Source organism: Morone saxatilis, unplaced genomic scaffold (genome assembly GCF_004916995.1).
Source record: "Morone saxatilis isolate NCDOM2014 unplaced genomic scaffold, NCSU_SB_2.0 Contig22, whole genome shotgun sequence".
In the NCBI taxonomy this organism is placed as follows: Eukaryota; Metazoa; Chordata; class Actinopteri; family Moronidae; genus Morone; species Morone saxatilis.
Window position 1 is genome coordinate 10,668,459 of NW_023339785.1, and position 21,694 is coordinate 10,690,152.

The following is a 21,694-nucleotide window of genomic DNA, read 5'->3' on the forward strand; positions in this document are numbered from 1 at the left end:
CTTCTGTTTAATGTTTCACAATTAACACTTGAAAAGTTAAAAAACTAATGCACAATGAACCTGACAAAAGCTTTAAGAGTAGGCTAAATGTTTGTTTTAAAGATTATTGGTGTGTTAAATTGGGACAACACACATACAGTTTTAAACAGTAGTGGAAGAAGCACTCAGATCCTTTACTCACTACCACTGTAAAAATACTCTGTTACAAGTAAAAGTCAAAATGTACTTAAAAAGTAAAAGTACTCACTATAGGCCAAATAAGATAGGATAAGATAAGATTAAATAAAATAACTCTGTAGTGATCCCCAGAGGACAAAAAACAGTTACATTACATTAGACCAGACCAATACAATATGATCAAGTAATGATATTTAATGTTTGTCTGTATTAATGTAGAAATATATATATAATACTACTTCATATAACCTCCTATGAAGCATTACATAGTTATAATATAGCCTAATAAAACAGTATAACACATTAACATAGTAGATCATAATATAGTGTAAAATAATATATAATACACAAAATATCAAATAAAATATATGGTATAAGTAGATTATAGTATAGGCCAAATATATAACAACATATATAATGTAAATATAAACGTAAACATAATTTAATACTGTATAATAGGTTAAATCTTCACAAAAGATATTTTATTCATCTTATGCACACAAGATAAATTGTGAAAAATTACACACAAATTATTGTGTGCAACGAGACAATAGATGAGGGTGTGTGGAAACTATAACTACTTTAAACTATAACAAGGCATCATGTGTAATCAGCTGATCATAAACCAAAGTAAACAGCAGTTAAATAAATGCAGTGGAGTAAAAAAGCACTATAAATACTTGTAGTGGAGTATTAAAACAAAGCAACATAAACTGGATATAGGTAAGAAATGTAGTTGCAGTCACTCTCCCCCACCTGTTTTAAATACAGCGAGTTAATCCCAAAGAGTTGACACATGTATTAACAAACCCTGGAGTGTATGAATCTAATATGAAAACAATCAATTCAACGTTAACTCACCACATGAAGCTGCAGTGTTGGTGTCATTTACCGACAGTCAGTCTCCGGTCCACACTCCGCGGCAGAAGGTGGCGCTATGAGCCTCAAACAAGCTGCCAGCCGCCGGGAAAAGTGAGGAGGACGAAGCCGAGTCTACGAATAAGTAAGCAGGGAGAGAGACCGAGGAAGGTGGGTCCACACCGCGAACTGTCTACCGGAGCAGAACTACGAGCTACATCTCACACAAACTACCCGACATGTAGTGCAGTAGAACAGAGGAGAAGCCGGATATCGTAAGGGTTGTCGTCGTGTTGTGTGCGGACACAATGGCGCACACTCGGCTCTGTTGAACATTTGTAGCAACATCAACATCTGGCCGACAGGCTAACAGGCGGTTAGCATTAGCAGCAGTGGGTTGAACAGCTGCTGTCTGTCTGTCTGTCTGTCTGTCCGGAAGGCCGAGTGGGGATTTAACTTTCTCTGTCCGTGTCTGGACTCACCGACACACAGCCGCCGGTCAATGATACACTGATATTTATTCCCTGTCGGTAAGCATGGAGTCCTCTTTGGGGATATGCGACGAGGAGTGCTTGGCGATATCCTTTTTGTTGAATTAAGTTACAGCCTGTTTTTTTGTGTGTGTTGTTTTTCTTTCTTTCTTCCCTCTCCGTTTTGTTTTAGCTCGTCGGCTAACGTTAGCTTCACTCAATCATTTACATTTGTTAGCTGTATTATTTATTGGTACAGTTAATATCGCTACTAACAACACCAATGTGACCTCTCTCCTTGAACTAATGCTAGTTAATTAAACCCACTTGTTCTTTAATAACGTTAGCCTTCACTTTGTTTTGTTTTTGGCTGCCACTAATCACCTTACACAATCAACTGCTAGTTAACTAATAACTTTATTAATAATGCCTTTTGTGACTTGAAATTTGTCACATTTAATTTTGCCTCCTAATTTTCAACAAGCATGGCTTCTTCTAACAGAGGTGATACCCTGTGAGCACTTTACTGTCTAATCCAGAGGCAAGTCTGAAATGAAAGGGACCCTGCCTGGGGTTAATTTAAATAACAACTCGGTGCCTGTGATGTCCAAGCGCCTTTCTCATCCTCAGTCCAAATAATTCCTTGATTGTGATGCTCACACTGTAAGAGGTCAGGAGCTGAGGGCTGGCCAGAGGGAGCCCAGACTACTGTCACTAATTGAGCGCAGTGGAGAGTTTATGTAAGTATCCGACTGAAAATGTACGCATTGTTTGTCGGCCAGTAGGTGTAAAGTCAGTGATGTGAGTATGAAGCAGCTCTTTATGTGGTCATCTGCAGCTTCCCCTGTCTTTAGCTATTGCGTAATACTGATCAAATCAGGCTTTTGACAGTTGTTTCTGTGTTCGGAGGTATTTATTGCTGTGGTATATCTAAAGCCTGGCCTTTTATTGGGGCCTATTTTATATTTTCTTCTGCCTTTGATTGACATGCATATATCAAGATGTTTCGAAATACAATCTGTTGTATCGAAAAGGTGTGTACCATGATAACGCCACACCGACTTATAAACCAGATGATTTAGATCCCAGAGAATGATTACTGTGATTGAGGGTTGGTTGTCTTATCTAATGGACGTTAGTTTTATACAGTGAATGACATTGCTTCAGCATTTTAATCGCAATATTATTGCAGGCACTTTGTGTGGCTAAATCAACCAGGTCAGGCTTGCAGTCAGAAAAATAGGAAAACTGCAGCATTTTCAGATGAAAAGGCAAGTTTTTTTCCTCCTCATGACCTGAAAGAAATGTTTAATGTTACAGTGTTTCAGTAACTCTCAGTGGCAGGTATCAAGCAGCCCGGCTGAAATCATTTAAACCCCGCATGGATCAGTGACTGTGCAGGTCGGCTGCAGAACAGTGCTGCCCATGAGGCTGTAGTCATTTGGTTCAGTGTTACATGAGCAGGATTTTAACCCGGGTCTTGGCAGCTTCAGCATTTGTTTTGTGAAAGGGGATGTTGTGGGAGACAGCAGTGGGTGTGTTAAACCATCAGCGCTGTTTGTGTTCGTAGCAGGTTGTGGCGTGCAGCAGTGTGAGGGAGCAAGCAATTACACCTACCAACAGCCAGCTCACTTTGCATTATCCAGAATTCCTCCACTTAGTCCTGGACCGTAATGAGACTCACATGGGCACACAAGCTCCATCCTCAGCTGACTGCGTGCAAACCAAAACAAACTCAACTCCACTCTGACTCTGAGTTATGGAGACCAGGTGCTGTCAGGGTTTTAGTTGGTGCTGTACAGATATTGTTGGCATTTCTGGAATAGGGAGGAATTGTTCTTTATCACGGGATGAACACAATAGCACATTACAATGCAACAAACCTACAGTAAATACTAATGTGAAACTGTCTAAATGTTTTTAACTTAATGTTCATGTTTGAGTCTTTATATTAGTATTAATCTGTGTCAGTCTTATGATTTTCACAGATTTTGCCACTGATGCACCAGCACTTATTTGCAGCTATAATAAAGATATAAAAACAACTATTTTAAAGCTATTTTTAAAGGTGACATAAGCCGGTTTACAAAGATGACAGGTTATAAACCATAATCTCAGAAATAAACATCAAGTTGAAGCAACATGTCTGACAGTCTCAATTAAAACATCCCGAGCTTCAACACAACATTTGGGTTTGAGTCAAGGCTGTTGTATTGTGAGGTGTTTCTATGATTTTGTCCCTAGAGGAGGGGATGTTCTCGTTGCTGATTGTCATGTATTTTACGACATCAGAGGCACTCGTGCTGATTCACGGAAACTGCAAGTCCTTCTGACACATTGAGTCCAGGATGTCTGAATCATTTTCCTCTCTTCAACAGTAATCAGAATTAGTGTGAAGTGGAGGGGAAACGTGGGCTTTGGCCAGCGTGCTGCTTTGACCCTGGCTGTTAGTCAGCCATTGTTAGAAAGTGAAATATGACCCCACCTACATTAACCCACATCACAGATTTGAAGCTGCTTATATTGACTTAATGACCCAAAGTGTAGCTCCAGCAGACTTTAGTCAACAAAACTCTCGTTTGTTAATCCATTTTGTGCCATTGTGTCTTTGTTCAACTAAAGTAATTTAGCAAATTAGACTAAAGGAGACTTTTGCATGTGTGCATGTGCATTTCAGATTTTTGTAAATCTTAAATTCACATTTTAATCACCTGATAATTATAATCTAACCCTAATAGTACATTTACCCCATTTTGCATCTCAAATGTTCAGCTATTCTAATATTTTCATACTGAATGCTGTGCATGAAACAGTTTTAATTGCAAGAAAATGGCTGTTATGAGGAAAACATTTCTTCTTCTTCTTTCTTCTTTATTAATACTCTTAAGTGATATTAAAACATCAAAAAGCTGAGGTTAAGAGGGACTAACTGGGAGTGCTGTTCTCATACAGATTGGGTGTTTTGGCCACCCCTGATGCTGTTGTGTCTCGTCCAGTGCCTCAGCTGTCTATACCCATCAATGGTAATTTTGAAATTGTGCGAGGTATGTGACCTTTTTTGTCCTCCTCAGATATACGGTACTAACTGTTTTGGGTATGCCAGGTTTAATCAAATGTTGAGGATATTTTAAGTGGCCAACTGCTGCAAACTATTCTTCATTTATTTGTATTCTTCTGAAGATTTCTGGCCAATAGAAGCAGCATGTTTTTAAAGTTGACCCTCACCTCACTCTCTCTAACTCACTATGCATAGGAGTGTTTCTGTTTACTTAAGGTCACATGACAGTGGTGTAGAAGTGAAAGTCCAGGGAGCAAAATTTGAAAATCAACACACAATGAATAGAGCCTATTGAAGTAATTTATAACTCCTCTGCTTTACTACAACAACAGACCTTTGAACCACATGGGCACCGTATAATCCGTCTTTTCTCTTTCATTTCAGAGGCAGAGGACGCTCTTCTTATTAACTTCTCAGTAGATTGTAAGTACTTTTTTCCATTTGCACTAATTCCATTTTGGGCTTTGTTTTCAAACTGCCAAACTGAGATTAAGTAGAAAATATGTTGTTTTGGTCCTTCAAGCAAGAAGCCGGAAAGAATGATTTATTGTGGGAACAAAAGAGAGCTAGAACATGGCATTTACTGGCTCACAGTCCCTGTCCAACCATACCACATTTTTAGAGCATGCCTTCAGCCAAATGTCTACATCCTTTATTTAGCAGCAGACGCGGGTCATGAGTTACCAGGGTTCTCTGAAAGAATGCTGAATTGTCTCACTATTAAATCACTTTGCTTTGTTTTCTGGACAGTCTGCAGTTCTAATGTGTTTTGCTAGTCTAAAGGTGTCCAACATGTGTGTAAGTGTGTGTGTGGTTTTTCCTGTGCCCTTTCTCAAGCCTGCATTAGGATACGAATCAAAGGAGAAAAAGCCCCAGAGTTGCTGTTGGAACTCCAGGACGATGATCGGACTCAGACTTTCCTCACCCAGGTGAAGAGTGCTCAGCAGCAAGGTAAGGCTCCACCGTCTGTCAGTAGTCTAAAGCAGTGGGGTGATTAATTATTTAATCACTCATCTAAGATTTATTCAGCAAGGGTGGATTACACCGCTCGCTGATTTCCTGTGTGTTCTCGCCACCCACACTCCGGTGGAATGACTCATTTGGCTGCACATTTTCAAATCATATCCACGTTTAAAGGTGCCAGCCCACCTCTGTGAAAGCAGCAAGAAAGGACTAAAGCTTACCTCAGTATCCTTTCATTCTTGTTTATGTTATGTTTAAGCCATATATGTGGTAATTTTCAAATGAATGAGTAAACTGTACGTTTTTCATTCACCAAAAATACAAGATGTCACTGGCCTTGAGTGCAAGGAGCAGCGTGCAATAACAGAATTCCTGAGAAGTAGTGGAAATTTCTCCCTGGGAGCATTTAGAGTTAGTAGAGGAAAGGAAAGCTGATACATAGGGCACAGATATTGTGTTACAAAACAACTCTTAAGGGTCTTCAGTGACCTAATCCAGACACGTGACTGTACAATGGAGACGTGTAAACTACTGTAGGACCTGTCTTTATCTGTGCCCCTCCCTTAAGAATGAAAATGCAAAATGTATTTACTTAACTTGGAGCTGTGCAGGCTACTAATAGCTAGCCTGTTCGCTGTTCACAAAAGCAGACGCTGGTTACATTTGATGTTGCAGCTTAATAAACCTTTAAAAATTAACACCACCTCAAAGTACAGGATGGGTATGAAATGTTTATAGCTGTTCTGCATCTTTTGGATGGTATTAAAGATTTTGTTAGCGAAAAGGCAACGTGATCTTGCATCACACACACGCATATGATGGTAAAAGAAAATCATGTTTAGATGATAACTACAGAGTTAGTTGGAGTTATCATCAGTCATGCAGACATCCCAGTCTCAATAAACATATGCACCACTGGCTCCTTACGATTGTTGTGTTGACAAATTGACAAAGAATAAAACCCTTAGCTGGCATCTTCTACTTCCTATTATGACAGTATTGCTCTTCTGGGTGTTGGCTCATTTTTATCTGTGTTCATGTGTACATTCAGAGAGGTCCGTTGAAACAGGATGTTAACTGACTTACGTAAAGTCAAACGCTGTGTCTAAAATCATCCACTCACTGACTTCTGTGTAGAGGTCTATAAAATGGACTCATTGGCAAAATGAAAAAACACTTTCAGACACTCCTCAAGTAATTTTGTCGGTGCAGCAAAGTACATCATTGCAGCCATGGGTTCGAGTCCAGCCTGTGGTGTGTCATCTCCTCTCTCTCTCTCCCTTTCCTGTCTATTTTTGGCTGTCCTGTCCATTAAAGTGAAAAAGCCCCAAAAATTTAAAAAAACAAATGATGATTCCACAGTATCCTGTAGATGGACTATCCATAATAAATACCAACAACATGCAGTTTTGTGATAAATGCATGATATTATGCAGTATTAGTGTATGTGAGTATTTTCACATTTTAGTAAATATAAAATATTTTGTGTTCATCATATTTAACATTATTTTTGCACCACAACTCATGAATTTGTCTTATGCCTGACATAATGAGGCAAAAAACTAACTATAGTCCATCTAAAACACTTAAAATCTCAACAATCATTCAGATATTTTTGATTAGAAGAAACGGAATTCCTCGACAGAGAAAACTAAGACCTGCTGCTCTTTATACACTAGCAGGACGTCGTCAAATTAAATGTGAAAAGATGAAGAGAATGCTAGGCCTTTACATTTATATTTACAATAGATATAGACTGTACATCATTAATGAATTCTGTGTTCTGTTAAGACTACACCTCCTCCTGGGGAACCTTAAACATGGCACAATTTTGTTTACAGATCACATACAAAACTCTTACAACAGAGTGTGATTGTATTAGTCACATAGCTTTAAGTCACATATTTCATGACACTGTTTTATAAGTTTTAATGTCTTAGAGTGAAACTGAAAGTTACTCACATTTGTATGACAAATTTGAATTCTTTTCTTCTCCTCCTCTCTGCCATTTTTGCGACAGCGCAATCCATGATGGTATATAATGCATGGTTAGTGACCATCGGTTGTACACTACTTTTCACAATGCACTGTGGGATACTTTGAGTCCACTATATAGGGTGTAATATTTCTCACAGCACCACAATATAATGCACTGTAATTCTATCTTGAGCAAGCTGTAGCACCATTATTGTTTATTTTTGGCACGGCTTAAGATAAGCTCTGCTCCTTCTGCTGGAGTAAGATTGTGTTGAGTCTTGACAATGGTGTGCTCCCTTCTGACAATGGTTTCAAATTTTCCTAGTTCAATCCAAACTCACGAAACCCAAAGCGATGGAGCCCCCTGCACCAGCAGCCCTGAGAGGTCCAGTTCCCATCCCACCACAAAGAGCCAACAAAGTAGGCTCTGGAGTCAACCCACCCAAATCTGCCAGTGCACTGCCTCCTGACCGCAACAATGGCATGTCAACAAATCAGACTAGAACAGGTAATGTACAGATACATTGTCTTTACATTTAGAATATTCCAGCAGAAAAAATAAATGGAAGCTACTTTAAAACCAAACATATGTCTCCGTTATCATCTTAGTCTTTGTCTTCCAGATTAGTTTCTGTTGCTTTAAGATTGAATCCTCTGCTTCTGAACTTACTGTTTCTGAAGATCCAGTTCAATCACTGGCCTCAGACTTTGGCTTTGAGGAAAACTTCAACAACTCTCTGAAAGTGGAGGAAAAGAAGAACCATCAGAATCGCATTGTGGCCTCTAGGGATCCTCCTCCTGTTCCTCCTCTACCTCCTCGCAAAGCCTCCTACACTCCATCCAATCCTCTGCCTCCTCCACCAGTCCCTAAAGACAAAGCTGTCTCCCTACAGGCCAAAGAAAACTTCATCAGTAGCACCAAAACAGAGTAAGTTGACCTTTCAGGAGACCGTGCCAGGTTTACTGGAAACACTGGAAACTGGTATTTCATGGTTGAAAGCACATTATCTCAAAGTTAAATCGGTCTAAAATATTGCTGTTATTAAAGAATACCCACTTTTCCAATTCCAGAAGTTTCCGGTCAGGCTTTGACCGCGTGGAAAGGCAACCATCTTGGTGCGACAGCCCCACCACCAACAGCATGAGACAGTCTTTGTTCTCCAGCCAGGCAGGACAAAGAGAATACCTCATCAAACACCGCCTGGGTAAGAAGGAGAAGGAGTATGTGGACATTGTGACCTTCAGGTGAGAGGAGCCTCTTTATTTTGTATATTTATTCATATATGTTGTTTTTGTTGTGTTGATATTGAAATACACTAATTCGGAAATGCTGCTCCTGCACACATTAACCCTACACTGCATCTTTTTGTGTCTTTAGGTTTTTCACAGGTACGTGGAATGTGAACGGCCAGTCTCCAGACAGCAGCCTTACACCGTGGCTCTGCAGTGACTCAGAACCTCCTGATCTTTATGCTATTGGGTCAGTAAGAATTTATTATACATTAGTTATCTGAACATGAAGTCATACGTGTTGTCTGCTGCGTCAGTAACATCCAGTATGGTGACTTTATGACTCTAGTTTTCAAGAATTGGACCTCAGCAAAGAAGCTTTCTTCTACATGGATTCGGCCAAGGAGCATACGTGGATAGAAGCTGTGGAGAGGGGCTTGCACCCAAAAGCCAAGTATAAGAGGGTGAGTACAGAAAGACTATGACTCTTTCCACATATCAAAATGTCCTTGGGCAAGACACAAACCCCAAATTTCTCCAGATGGTCAAACCAGCACCTTGTATCCTAGCCCGCTGCCATCTGTGTGTAAATGCAGCCCTTTTCATAAGTGAATGCTGTCTTAGACTGTTGGGCCCAGTCATGTTGAAGCATTGGATAAAGGTACTAAATTAACTAACTTTGTGCCTACAGGTTCAGATCATACGACTAGTTGGGATGATGCTTGTGGTCTATGTCAAAAAGTCCCTCAAGAATCACATAAGAGAAGTGGATGCACAGCATGTGGGCACGGGAGTCTTGGGAAAAATGGTTTGTTTACACTCAACTCAGATGCCTCTTAACACATATAGTAATAGACTATTGCTCAGTGTATTCTGATTACAGTATTTACAATATACTACATTTAGCTTATGTCTGATTTATTTGATATTAAATAACCTTATTCCTGCATGTATTTGCCTAAATTAAAATAAATGGTCTGCTTAACTGGCAAACGTTTTTTGCAGGGGAACAAAGGAGGCGTAGGAGTAAGATTTGTTTTCCACAACACTACCTTCTGCATCGTTAACTCCCATCTAGCAGCACACGTGGAAGACTTTGAGCGCCGCAACCAGGACTATAAAGACATATGTGCCCGCATGACCTTCGACGTACTGGACCAACCCCCTCTCAGTATTGTAAAGCATGAGTGAGTTCCTCAGTCATTCATGTCCGGAGTGAGAACATGGCCCTTGAGTAATGTGCAAAGTTCAGTTTTTACACTAATGGGTTATGTTTGTATCATCAGCTTGAGGTTTTGCTTATTTTGCGTGTAAACATTTTTTCCACATTTCCCACGTTCTGCAATACTCAATTAATTCAGTGAACAAAAGCTCTTATAACTTCAAATGAATCACTGTCAGTGTCGTAGCTTTACAAACATGAGCTACAGAGTACAATTATTTTAGTGTTTGTAAGGATATCAGAACCAGAAACAGGTTTATTGCCAAGTAGGTTTGGACATACAAGGAATTTGCCTTGTTATATTGGGGCATAACAATAAACATAGTATGAAAAAAATAGTACTACAGGTACTGCAGTCTAGAAGCATAAATAACATGAAAAAAATATTATAAAGACAAGAATAATAATATTGTTTTAAGATATCTCTGTCTCTTTTTGTATTTCAGTGTCGTAATCTGGCTCGGGGATTTAAATTATCGTCTGTTCATCTCTGATTCTGCTGAGATCAAACAGCACATTGCTATGGGCGAGCTAAGAAAGCTTCAGGAGGTTGATCAGGTAAGAGACTGATACCTGGCTCAGGGTTTTCTTTAAACTGTTGTGCACTCACAACCACCAGCCAAATTTCCTCTTTAACTCTGTGTGCTAGTAATAATACATAATAAAGGTTTCTGTTGTGACTCGTTAAAATGTTTTTCCTTTGACTTTTTAATGTGTAGCTGAACATTCAGAGGCAGACAAAGAGAGCTTTCACAGACTTTATGGAGGGAGAGATCAACTTCATTCCCACATACAAGTACGACCCCAAAACGGATCGATGGGACTCGAGGTAAAACATCCCTGTGTAGTATTTTGGTTGAATACACAAACTCACTGCCATTTTATTGCTATTGGCAACTTGTCTTCAGTTTTAGTTTTTCTTCTTTGGAATCCTGATTAAATTTTGCCAGTCAGGAGGCTTTTTCCTGCCTTGTCTTTACACTATTACAGAGTCAGCAGTACTGTATGTGTATGTGCCCCTGATGTCTGGCCCTAAAAACTGAAAATGTTTCCTGCAGTGGCAAGTGCCGAAACCCAGCTTGGTGTGACAGAATCCTTTGGAGGGGCAACAATGTCAAGCAGCTCAGATATCAAAGTCACATGGAGTTGCAAACTAGTGACCACAAGCCTGTCAGCTCCCTCTTCAGTATCGGGGTAAGAAGCTATGTTGTCAAATAAAAACATGCAAAGTGCTGCTATTAATTTTGACAATATGTATGACTTTGATGTAGTAAATACTTTTTTACGGACAAATTGGAACCTTGTGTTTGTGTAACAGGTTAAGGTTGTAAATGAGAGCCGCCACAAAAAGGTGTTTGAGGAAATTGTTCGGGCGATGGACAGATTGGAGAATGAGTTCCTTCCATCTGTATCTCTGAGCAGAAGAGAGGTAAAAATAAAGTCCTCGCATACACATGCACTCATCATATTAAGGGTCTGTCTTATGTTTCTCCCTCAGGGATATAATATCAGGCACAAATCACTAATTACTATTAAAACAGAGTAGCCTGTTGTAATTTCTCTTAAAATGTGTAGGTTAAAGCTACTGGCAATCTGTGATTAATATTTCCTCTCTTTCCCTGTCCTGCAGTTTACATTTGAGAATGTGAAATTTCGGCAGCTTCAAAAGGAGTCCTTCCAGATAACAAATGACGGGCAAGTCCCCTGTCACTTCGCCTTCATCGCCAAACTCAATGATGCACAGTATTGTAAATCTTGGCTCCGTGCTGACCCAAGCAATGGATTCTTAGAGCCAAGTAAGTCCTTTCATCTTAAGAAATTCCTTGAATTTTAGATCTGTGATCATGTTGTATCTTGACTGTGGCTGATGAAATGTAAAGCGAGATTATAAATTTAGTTTTATATCTTCAGGACAGCTTTGTACTGTCATTTCGAATATAGTAAAGGATCTTGTCATTCATCCTGTTCATTGTTGCAATTGAACTTAATATTGCATTTTTGGACTCCCTTGTAATGTTTAACAAGGCAGCTTGTATGAAAAAGTGGATAATCAGTGCTCAAAAACAACAATAGATATTTCCTTGCACAAATGTTCCTTTATTTTTTTAATATCCCTTTATTTTACATTAAAATCTGCTGTTGTTTTCATCAGAGTTCCTCAGAAAGCTGGGTTTGTGTTGAACCTCTTCCTTATCTTCCTGAGCAGATGAGACCCTGGAGATCTATCTGGATGTGTATGTCAGTAAAGACTCCGTCACTCTGCTGAACTCTGGAGAAGACACCATAGAAGACATTCTGGTTCTCCATCTGGACCGTGGCAAGGACTACTTCATTACCATCTCTGGCAACTACCTGCCCAGCTGCTTTGGCACCTCACTGGAGACGCTGTGCCGCATGAAGAAACCCATCAGAGAGATCCCCATCACCAAACTCATTGACCTGGTGAGGTTTGATAGGATTAGTGGACAGAGACATATTTTCTTCAGATTCACAGAGCAGTGTAGCTCAATATTGTAATCCAATGGCTGTTCCTCACTCTGTAGCTGTTCACTACCTGAAACCTGAGTGGGAACGTGTGAGGGCTTGTTCACCCCCTCAAGGGAGCTCAGTCACACACAGAGCCTAAATTTGGAGAGCATAAAATGTCTCAATCTGTATATTTATGGCCAAGAGGGGCCAAGGGAACGAGGAAGTGGCAAAAACATAGGGAGGGAGCTCCTAAAGAACAGGGAAAACTGACTCAGGTTAGGCCCAGATTAGTGCTTTTTATAAATAGACAACTCTGTCTTCACACATTCACCTCTGTCTGTTTCCATAAAGCTATTTTTGACTTTATCTGATTTGGCTTTGGCATATAGTGCTACTATCATTCAGTACCATTTCTAAAAAAAAACTATTCTGTTTTCCTGCTCATTTAGTTAACTTGATCAATGATTTAATGATTTATGCAAGAACAATCCATAATCTATCAACTTTTCTGATTCTGTGTTTATGCAATCCACTTCTATCTACTTCTTTTGTTTCTCTTCATCGCCTCTCCTTGCCTTGATCCTTCCTTTCCAATTCTTCACTGTGGTTGTGGGCTGCCTTCCTGCTCAGGGAGAGGATAGCTACATGGAAAAGGTAAAATATTAACTGATACTGATCAGCTATCAGAAAAATCAAGGTTAATATGACCTTAGTCTGTGTGATCAAGTATCTGCTTTCTGACACTTTATTGACCTTCCTCAATTGTTCTTGTCGTAAAAGGAAACTTGTTCGAGTATTAGAATCGTTCATATGTAGATACAGTGTCAACAAATGCCCCAGTGTAGGCTACGTCCCGTTAATGTGGGACCTTAAACATTCGCATACTGTAGTAGATTTTTTTCTTTGTGAGGATTTGATGAGAGGTTAGATACCAATTTCATGTCTGTATGTTAATCATGGAGCTAGAGCTGGGAGCTTAGCTTTGCAGAGGGAAACAGCTACCCTTGCCCAAAAAAAGCCTTGTGTTAAAACGGGGACTGCATCAGTGGGGGCCTGTCTCAGGAAGTCCAGTTGAAGTAATACGTCCTTGAGTTTGAAGGCTTATCAGATGGTGAAATGCTGCAGACAACAATTATTAACATTGTAGGGGTATTTGTAAGTTTATTTATTAGCTGAAGGAAGGGGAGGAAAGAGAGGTTGGGTGACACGCAGCAAAAGGCCACAGGTTGAATTCAAGCCCATGGCCGCTGCATCAAGGACTCGGGCTTGGTACGTAGGGTGCCAGCTCTACCAGGTGAGCTACAGGGCACCCCGGTGAGTTTATTTCTGAACTTTGGACAGAGCCTGGCTAGCGGTTTCCCCCTGCTTCCAGTCTTCATGCTAAACTAAGATAATCGCCTGCTCGCTTTAGCTCTATACTTAATGCACAGACACAGAAGTAGTATTGAAACTCTTAGAAAATAAGTAACAAAGCATACTTCCTTAAATGTTGGACAAATAGTCCTTTTCAGCTACAATATGTCCCGCCGACACTTACCTGCTGATTACACCTTAGGTTGATTAAAAAGTGGCTTCACTAGCTAATCAGAAAATTGAATCCGTGCACGCTCGCTCTACATTTCAGAAAGCTGACAAGGGCAACAATTGGTAACCCTGAGGCAATCACAGAGCAGACCGTGCCAGCTTAGTTATAAGCTGTGTGTGTGGATCAGTCACCCATTAAATCTCCTCTGGCCCACTGAGGACAGGGTACACCAGCCCAGTGAAACGTAGACACACGCCAACACACTAAATCTCATTTACCAGCAGGTCACCCTCACTGCACAGATCCCCCATACACATGATTAAAGCTAATGAGAAGAAGTATTAAGGTCTGTTCAGCGAAGCTCTAACACTCCTATGAAGCCAAACGACATATCTCCTCTTCCATTTCAGAACTTGTTACTGATCAGTGAAACTAAATAGCTGCATGAGTAAACAGATATCCACTTAGAATATAAATTGGGCTCTGTTTCTTTTCAATGTAACAACTTATACATTTTATGTTTAAGCTTTCTTGGTCTTAAATCCCCTCTGGCAGTTCACCACACTGTAAATACCCTGAAAATTGACAGTAGAAGCTTTAGGTGTTAAAACATTTGACAGTATATGACATTAGTGCTGCATTTTAGCATCATCCCCCATTAAAGGCCCACTCCACCTCCCCTGCGTTTATGTGCAGCCTCACTGGCTGTGGTTATTTCTGGATATCTCTCGTGAGTCTCGGGGATCCATTTGCAGAGACAAAAAGAACGTGATATCCAGCCCTTTTTAAAATGGCTCTCGTTCAAGTTTCCAGACCCCAGAGACAATCCTGACCTCACTGCTGCTACTACTCAATCACTAATTGATCAGATGTGTCTCTATGTAGGCATGAATTCCAATAATGTTTGCTGTAATGAATAAATGGGAAAATATTGGTTTATTATTCCAGGAAATAAATCTAACATCTCTGCTACAGTGTGTCAGTGTAAAACATAGTGACTGTGTTCTCTCTCATCAGGAGAGGTCAAAGGTGAACTTCCTGTTGGTGGATGGTGCAAGTACTGAGGACAAACCCCTGAAGATCCCCAAGGAAGTGTGGATTCTTGTCAACCATCTCTTCACCAAGTCCTGTGATCAGGTGAGAGAGAAAATGAAAAAAGTCAGATGACTTTAATATACAGGATAAGGTAATGGGTATTATCTGGGAGATACATATGACCTAAAAAGTGCTTCTCACTTTCTAAGAATAGTCTAATAACTGGCAGTGTAATTCATTCAAGTGAAGACACATACAGTGTACTAAAGGCTGTAACATGATAGTATGATAACCCAAAATCCCAGATAATATCCATTTATAAAATGTCCTTAATATTAGTAGAGTTCTGTATGAATAATTATAAGAAACCTAAGTTGTGTTTTAGGATGAAAACCTTTTAATGTGACTGTTTTTTTTTTAAATTATATTAGTCTGTTTGTTGTTTATTTGTTATTCATGTCTTACAAATGTCTCACCACTGCAACAGTCATGTTTCTGGTTTCTTATAAGTCCATGTGGGCTGGACACTTGTATGTGCTTGACACAATAACTAACAGACTATAGTGATACAGGACTCAGGAGTGTATGTGCTTTAAATGTTCCATATTTGTCTCTGAATATTTCCCAGGAGGACTTGTTCCAGACACCAGGCCTACAGGAGGAGTTGCAGAGCATCATTGACTGTCTGGACACCAGCATCCCAGACTCCCTCTGTATCCTTGTTTGTGAAGCCAGTTCCACAGACACAAATCCTACCAAGACCCAGTCCTGAAATCACTGAGCCGCATTAAGACACTTAAACTCTGGTGGATCCTGTTGTGTTTCTTGGTCACGAGCATGTATTAGCATTATCATGATGATAATTGCCACAATCATGTGACCTTGTGATGTCAGGAAGTAAAAGGGTTCATTACCTCTCTGAGTGCTATTCAGTGCGCCTGCTTGCGATAAATGTTTAATAACAAGAACACATACAGAAAGAGACGAGGTCTGAAAATGATGATGCAGAATCTACCTGGATCTCTCCGGTTTATAATGTTAATATCCATATTAATGCTGCACTCAACAGGCCCACATTGGACTCTATTTGCTTGTTCTTCCTTAACTGTTCACGTAGTTGGTTGTAACCACTCTGTAGCTGAGGCTCTGCTGATCTTCTTGGAGGCCTTGCCGGAGCCAGTGGTGTGTTATGAACTCTACCAACGGTGCCTAGACTGCGCTCATGACAGCCGCCTCTGCAAACAGGTGCAGTGACTATGCTAATCAAACAACAGAGTTATGTGTTCACTCTGCAATTTACTGTATGATGTATACCAACTAGGTGTTGTTTTCTGTTTATTCTAAGGGGAAAGGTTGTTTTAGCTCAGCTTTATCCCAGATCTCTCTGTCATATACTGCAGTACAGTAATTTGTTGTCTGTCTTCTTTTTCTACTATTGACAGTTGATCTCCCAGTTGCCCCGGGCTCACCGCAACGTGTTTCGGTACTTAATGGCCTTTCTGAAGGAACTTCTCAAGCACTCACACAACAACAACCTAACAGCCAGCCTCATAGGTATGAAATGGATATCTTCTAGCTTTATAGTCATTGAACAGCTAGTTTAAGCAATTTCGACAACATGGCACAATGTCTGAAGAGAATATAAGCCCTTCATAGTGTAAAATGGTTTGTTGTATGTGGGGCTCTTATAACCTACAGTGAAAACGACAGACTGCTCTTCTACAATACTTAAATAATATAATATATATAATAACGACATCCATGCTTACAACAAGATTCAGCAATATCATGAGATAACAACATAACACCACACAATGTTTACACTATTATTGTGACATATAAACTTTTACATACAATACTGCATTATTAATTATTAACTGTCTTGCTTACTATAGATTTTACCATCATCTTTATGGAAGCTAGCCTGTTAAATATCCTGACGAATCACCTGACACTGCAGATTTGACAGAACATATCAAATTGCTTTATTTTGTTTTACTTGATAAAAGAGTAAGTTAGTTGTATGTTATTCCATCACTTTCTTTACGTTTTCTTCCTGTTCTTGTATTTTAGCAACACTCTTTGCCAGCCTCCTTATCCGACCGCCGCCCAACCTGGTGAGCAAGCAGACACCACACGACCGACAGAAAGCCATCGACTTCATTCTGGGCTTCCTCATGGCAGGAGATGAGGAGTAACCGAGGGCGATGGATCCTCATGACGTCAGTCAGGTTTGGCGTTGATTTCCAACCTGGCTTACTGTTGGCAAAGGACCTGGACCTGTAGGACACTGTGTTACACCATCGACTTGGTATTTTGTCATCTATTGGAGACCAGTGCAGCTGCACCCTACTGTTCACAAACTCTCATATTAGAGGAAAAGACACTTCCATTATAACTATGATGACTATACCAAGTGTCATATCTTCAGTTCATTCACAGTATGACCGCTCGCTGGATTTTGACGCTACTTGGGAGAGGTTTGAACTGATGCCGATGCACTTTCTGATGACCTAGAGGCTCTGTTCCTTCAGACTAGAGTTGTCCTTGTCCTCAGCTGACCCTTCTCATCGTAGGTGCTCATGCCAAAATAACCGCTGAACAGCGAATGGTATGAATGTGAAAACACTATGTATCCATAGATGCTGAGCGAAAGACTCAGTTACACTAAAGAAGTTTTCAGGAGTAGACTGAATACTATTATACGGTTCAAAGCAGTAAATAGTCTGAAATGGGATAACTGTGGAAATCTATATACTAAGAATGTTTAAGCTTAAGATAAATCATGACAATCCATTTTGCAGAATTTTAACTTTAGTGAGGGGACAATAATACCCGTTGTAGTATTTATATATTTTTTTTTTCTTCTCAGTACGCACCATTCTTGGTTTCTACTACAGTGGTTTATTTTCACCTCTTCATCGGTTGTAAAATATTTCCCAGGAAATATTCATGGCTTGTTTTTTATTGTCATGTTATAAAAAACGTGAATGTTTGCTGTGTTTTTGTGTAACTTCAGCCGTGAGCCTTACATCTCGTTTTGCCAGTTCCTCTTGAGTTACAAAACAAGTCTTTTAACACACTAACTTCCTGGTCCGCCAGAATCAAGTGAAGAGTCAACCTCTGTGGTTCTTGATGTCTTAAATTGTAGTGATTGTTTCCCTGTTCCATGGGTATATATGCCTGTTGATAAGGTGGTGCAAATCTGTAATGGTGTCTAAAGTTTGTCATGTTTGTCATGAAGGTGGTACTGTTACTGTCTGTGTTTGTTTACATGTCTTCTTCCTTATTTCTGCCACATCTTAAAGCTCATTATTCGTTGTTTTAGGCCTGTGTGATGCCAAGACACAGTCGTTGTTTTCCTCATGGTAAATGCAGATGAGTTTTAGGTGATGCAGCATTTTCTGTATGCAAGTTTAGCGAGATTGAATGGTTCATTACTCTGCAGGATACAGCCTGTCTTTGTGCACCTTTCTCATTTGTGCCACAGAGGATCTTTTTTTTTTCTTTCTCTGTAGTCACTGTTGCAAAACATGTCGTGGTTAGCGAAATAAGGAACTTCTATGCTGTGTATAATGAACAGTGTTTCCTCTTTAACAGTTTTACCCAAGAGATGTCAGCCTTAGCTTTCCTATTGGACAACAATATTCACATTTATGACATTCATTCCCCCTTGCTCAGAATCTTCAGAAGATTTCATGTTTGGAGACAATGTGAGCTCATGATGTAATGCTCCAACGCTGACAATCATGGCACTCAGAAATGCCCGTCGGGCTGACGTTGCTCTATTCCTGTGTAGTTTCTTCTTCCTTATTGCCATCCATACACTAGATTCTTGTGTTGGTGATAATCAAGCCGAGCTTTGCCAAAAGGTGGCTTGGGTGTGAAGGCATAGTTCCTGGTGATTCAGATTTGGGAGAGCCATTTTATTATAGCCATTTATTTATTAACTGTGTCTGTAGAAATACCACCACCATCATCATCATGTCAAACCCCAAATCAATATAATCAATAACCTCTGATTTTAAGTGTTGTCTTATGCCACTGTACCAACTGATGTATTTGTATGGATTCATTGTGCTTTTTGTCTTCGGTTTTGTCACAATTTGTTCATAAAGTTATGGTACATTTAAAGTTACACAAGGAAACACTTGCACCTGTTTTCCATTTTTTTGGTGCTTTTAATTTATTTAACACAAATAAAACATGTATAAAGCTGTTTTGTTCTTCCAATTCAACACCGCCTTATTGAAATATGTGTGGTTAAAAATGTTGACACCTTCCTATTTGGATAAACAACAAAAAAAACAACAATTGTACACTGGTACACTTTTGGGGCTCATTCTTCGGGAACATGTGAAATCGTTAGTGCCTGATGTTCGTGCTATAGTTAGTCTACTCAGTAGCCGGTGAGAGATCCTTCATCTCAGTGCTACATTCTCATTCCCTGTGAATATAAAACCCCTCCTCAGACCTGCTGCCACCATTTGCCTGTTGTGTTGTCGCTCAGTTTGAACCCATCCAAAGCCATGGCCATGCTCAGAGTGTCTTCTTACCGCAAGCTGTTTGAGGATGAAAACTGGAGTCGAAATGGAGGGTTGAGTATGCAGTGTGCAGGGCAGTCTCGGGCCTCCGTCAGGTCAGTGTGGGTCTCTGGGTAGAGGGCGGCTTCAGAGTTTAGCCTGCTCTTACAAATATATAGATGTTGATGATGGGCCTGAGTGTTGATACACTTAGAAATGTGCGGATTATACAATGTTTGTTTGTATCAGATGCTAATTATTTTGGGTTTTCCTGAATAGTGATGACATGCTTTCTGAGCTCATGGAAATAATTACATCCTGGTCCATTATGTTCATTTACTGTAATGGGTGGGGCTGAACATTACTGAGGCATTTAAAGAATGATACTGTATAGTAGAGGAACTTGTTTGTGTGGCATACGTGGTGAAAGTCAGTAAATGTCCCTGAAGGTGGTTCAAATTATCTCCCCCAGAATCCTTCAGAATTCAGTCCAGCCTTTGGTACTTTGTGTCCTTCTCTCAGGGGTGCGGCTGTTGACAAGTGTGACTGTGACAAGTTAGACTTTGTAGCTGCCAAGGCACTCAACAAAGAGGGTCTGAACCGGTTTGTCCAGGACCGCACCATCATCGCTACCCTCAATGACCGCCTGGTCAAGCTTATTGAACTGGTGAGGACAAACACTGTTACTGCTCCCAATGATACATCAGCACTTTATTTTTCCCTCTGCTGTGTCATGCCTTTCTTCTTGTTAAATGAAGCTCTATATATACATACAGCATGTACCTGTTCTGAGTGTATCCATTTTTAATCTGTGTCCTTTAGGCCCATTGTTTTGAGGAGGAGAATGAGTCTCTTGAATGTCAGATTGTTGAACTACAGGAGGAGTTGAATAGTCGGCAAACCTCCTCCGGCATCTCCTCCGCTGTGGCTGAGCGCGTTACAGACTACAGTCTGGATGCAGTGGTGGAAAGACTGCGTAGGGAGAGGGTAGGGTGCTGCTGCAGCTGGGTGTGTCTGCTGCATGTTTCTGTGTGTGTGACATTGCTAAATTGGGTTTTCTCACAGGCATTGCACTTCTCATTCCATCCCATCAATTTTACTTCAGTTTGTACAGTGACAGGCAGGCCTGATCTATAACCTTGTCAAGATCCATCACTGTCTTCACTGCGTCTCCCTGCAGGATGAGATTCTGTGTGACTCGGAGGAGCTGCAGAAAGAGCTGGAACGTCTGATGAAAGAGTACGAGAAGGCTGCACAGCAGAGGATCCTCTTCCAGCAGGAACGACAAGATGTTGCTGAGGTAATAGTTGTGAATACAATAGGAACAGACAAGCCAGGATTTAGAAACACTGAGGTCACAAGTCCACAATAAGATAAACACGTGTGATATCCATAAAGGCTTACTACGTGAATTTATTATTTCTGTACAGATAAGAAATAACCATTTAAAATAAATAAATACAAATTACTTTTGAGCCCATTTGTAAGGGAAGGATCCTTTAAGTTGGAGTATATTCTTGGCTTGATTTATACTGTTTTATACCTGATTTCAAAGGAATCAACTTCAAACCAGAGATGTGGTTTAGTCAGAAGAATAGAAATAGCTATGTTTAACCCTTTACATGGTCAATGGTATTATCACACTGCCATGACATTGGTGGGGATAATGGCCAACCGTGAAGCAGGAGAAGCTGATGTACACTAATTTGGGGTCTAGAGTATCACTCAAGATCCAGAAACACTGAAACTTGTATTTCCCATAATGCAACCAATAGCACCTTTTATTAGACCTTTTATGCCTGGTTAATTTCCCTACTCTTTCAAAGCCCACACTCCCAATGGTAATGTGAGTTTCTATTATAAATCTCTCCAAGCTCAGGCTGAGATAAACCTGATGATGTTATTACTTAGGTAACGGATTGGTATGACAGTAAATTGTTACAATAGGTGTAATAGTAGTTGTATTATTGAATCAACTGACCCCACTGGGGGTCGCCAAAGCTTCACAGGGGGTGTGGCCTTCTTGATTTTAAGGGGTGTAAGAAAGCTTACAGTGTGACCTATATCTCATCATTTTGTTCATTTCTGTGAAGAAAACTAAATTAATTTTAAATTATTATTTAATATCTAAACTCTAAACACAGGCTATAGTTACAGAACTTTCACTCTGATAAACAGCCTCATCCT

At 40.1% G+C, this 21,694-nt stretch overlaps 2 protein-coding genes across 4 annotated transcripts in view; both read left to right on the forward strand.

The window, feature by feature from the left end:
• The first annotated feature begins 1,159 nt into the window (after positions 1–1,159).
• On the forward strand, positions 1,160–19,203 carry ocrl (OCRL inositol polyphosphate-5-phosphatase). Of its 3 annotated transcripts, XM_035668980.1 has the most exons (24): positions 1,161–1,613; positions 2,166–2,245; positions 4,458–4,549; positions 4,948–4,986; positions 5,401–5,514; positions 7,829–8,011; positions 8,185–8,431; positions 8,575–8,748; positions 8,882–8,983; positions 9,083–9,197; positions 9,425–9,541; positions 9,739–9,920; positions 10,402–10,513; positions 10,675–10,784; positions 11,014–11,149; positions 11,274–11,384; positions 11,586–11,751; positions 12,162–12,397; positions 13,055–13,078; positions 14,967–15,086; positions 15,613–15,697; positions 16,102–16,229; positions 16,427–16,538; positions 17,058–19,203. In XM_035668980.1, the coding sequence occupies exons 1-24, from the start codon at positions 1,572–1,574 to the stop codon at positions 17,180–17,182; spliced, it is 2,952 nt and encodes a 983-aa protein (XP_035524873.1). In that variant the 5' UTR covers positions 1,161–1,571; the 3' UTR covers positions 17,183–19,203. The 3 variants fall into 3 exon arrangements, with proteins under 3 accessions (XP_035524875.1, XP_035524873.1, XP_035524876.1); XM_035668982.1 differs by lacking the exon at positions 13,055–13,078 and having other exon boundaries at positions 1,160–1,613; XM_035668983.1 differs by lacking the exon at positions 2,166–2,245 and having other exon boundaries at positions 1,521–1,565.
• A 310-nt stretch (positions 19,204–19,513) lies between these two features.
• The window catches only part of vimr2 (vimentin-related 2), a gene marked incomplete in the record, with an annotated part of 16,329 nt that continues 14,148 nt past the window's right edge, over positions 19,514–21,694 (forward strand). Inside the window, 4 exon segments of the mRNA XM_035669575.1 lie at positions 19,514–19,623; positions 20,030–20,174; positions 20,330–20,494; positions 20,688–20,807. Coding sequence (XP_035525468.1) covers positions 19,514–19,623; positions 20,030–20,174; positions 20,330–20,494; positions 20,688–20,807 — 540 coding nt within the window.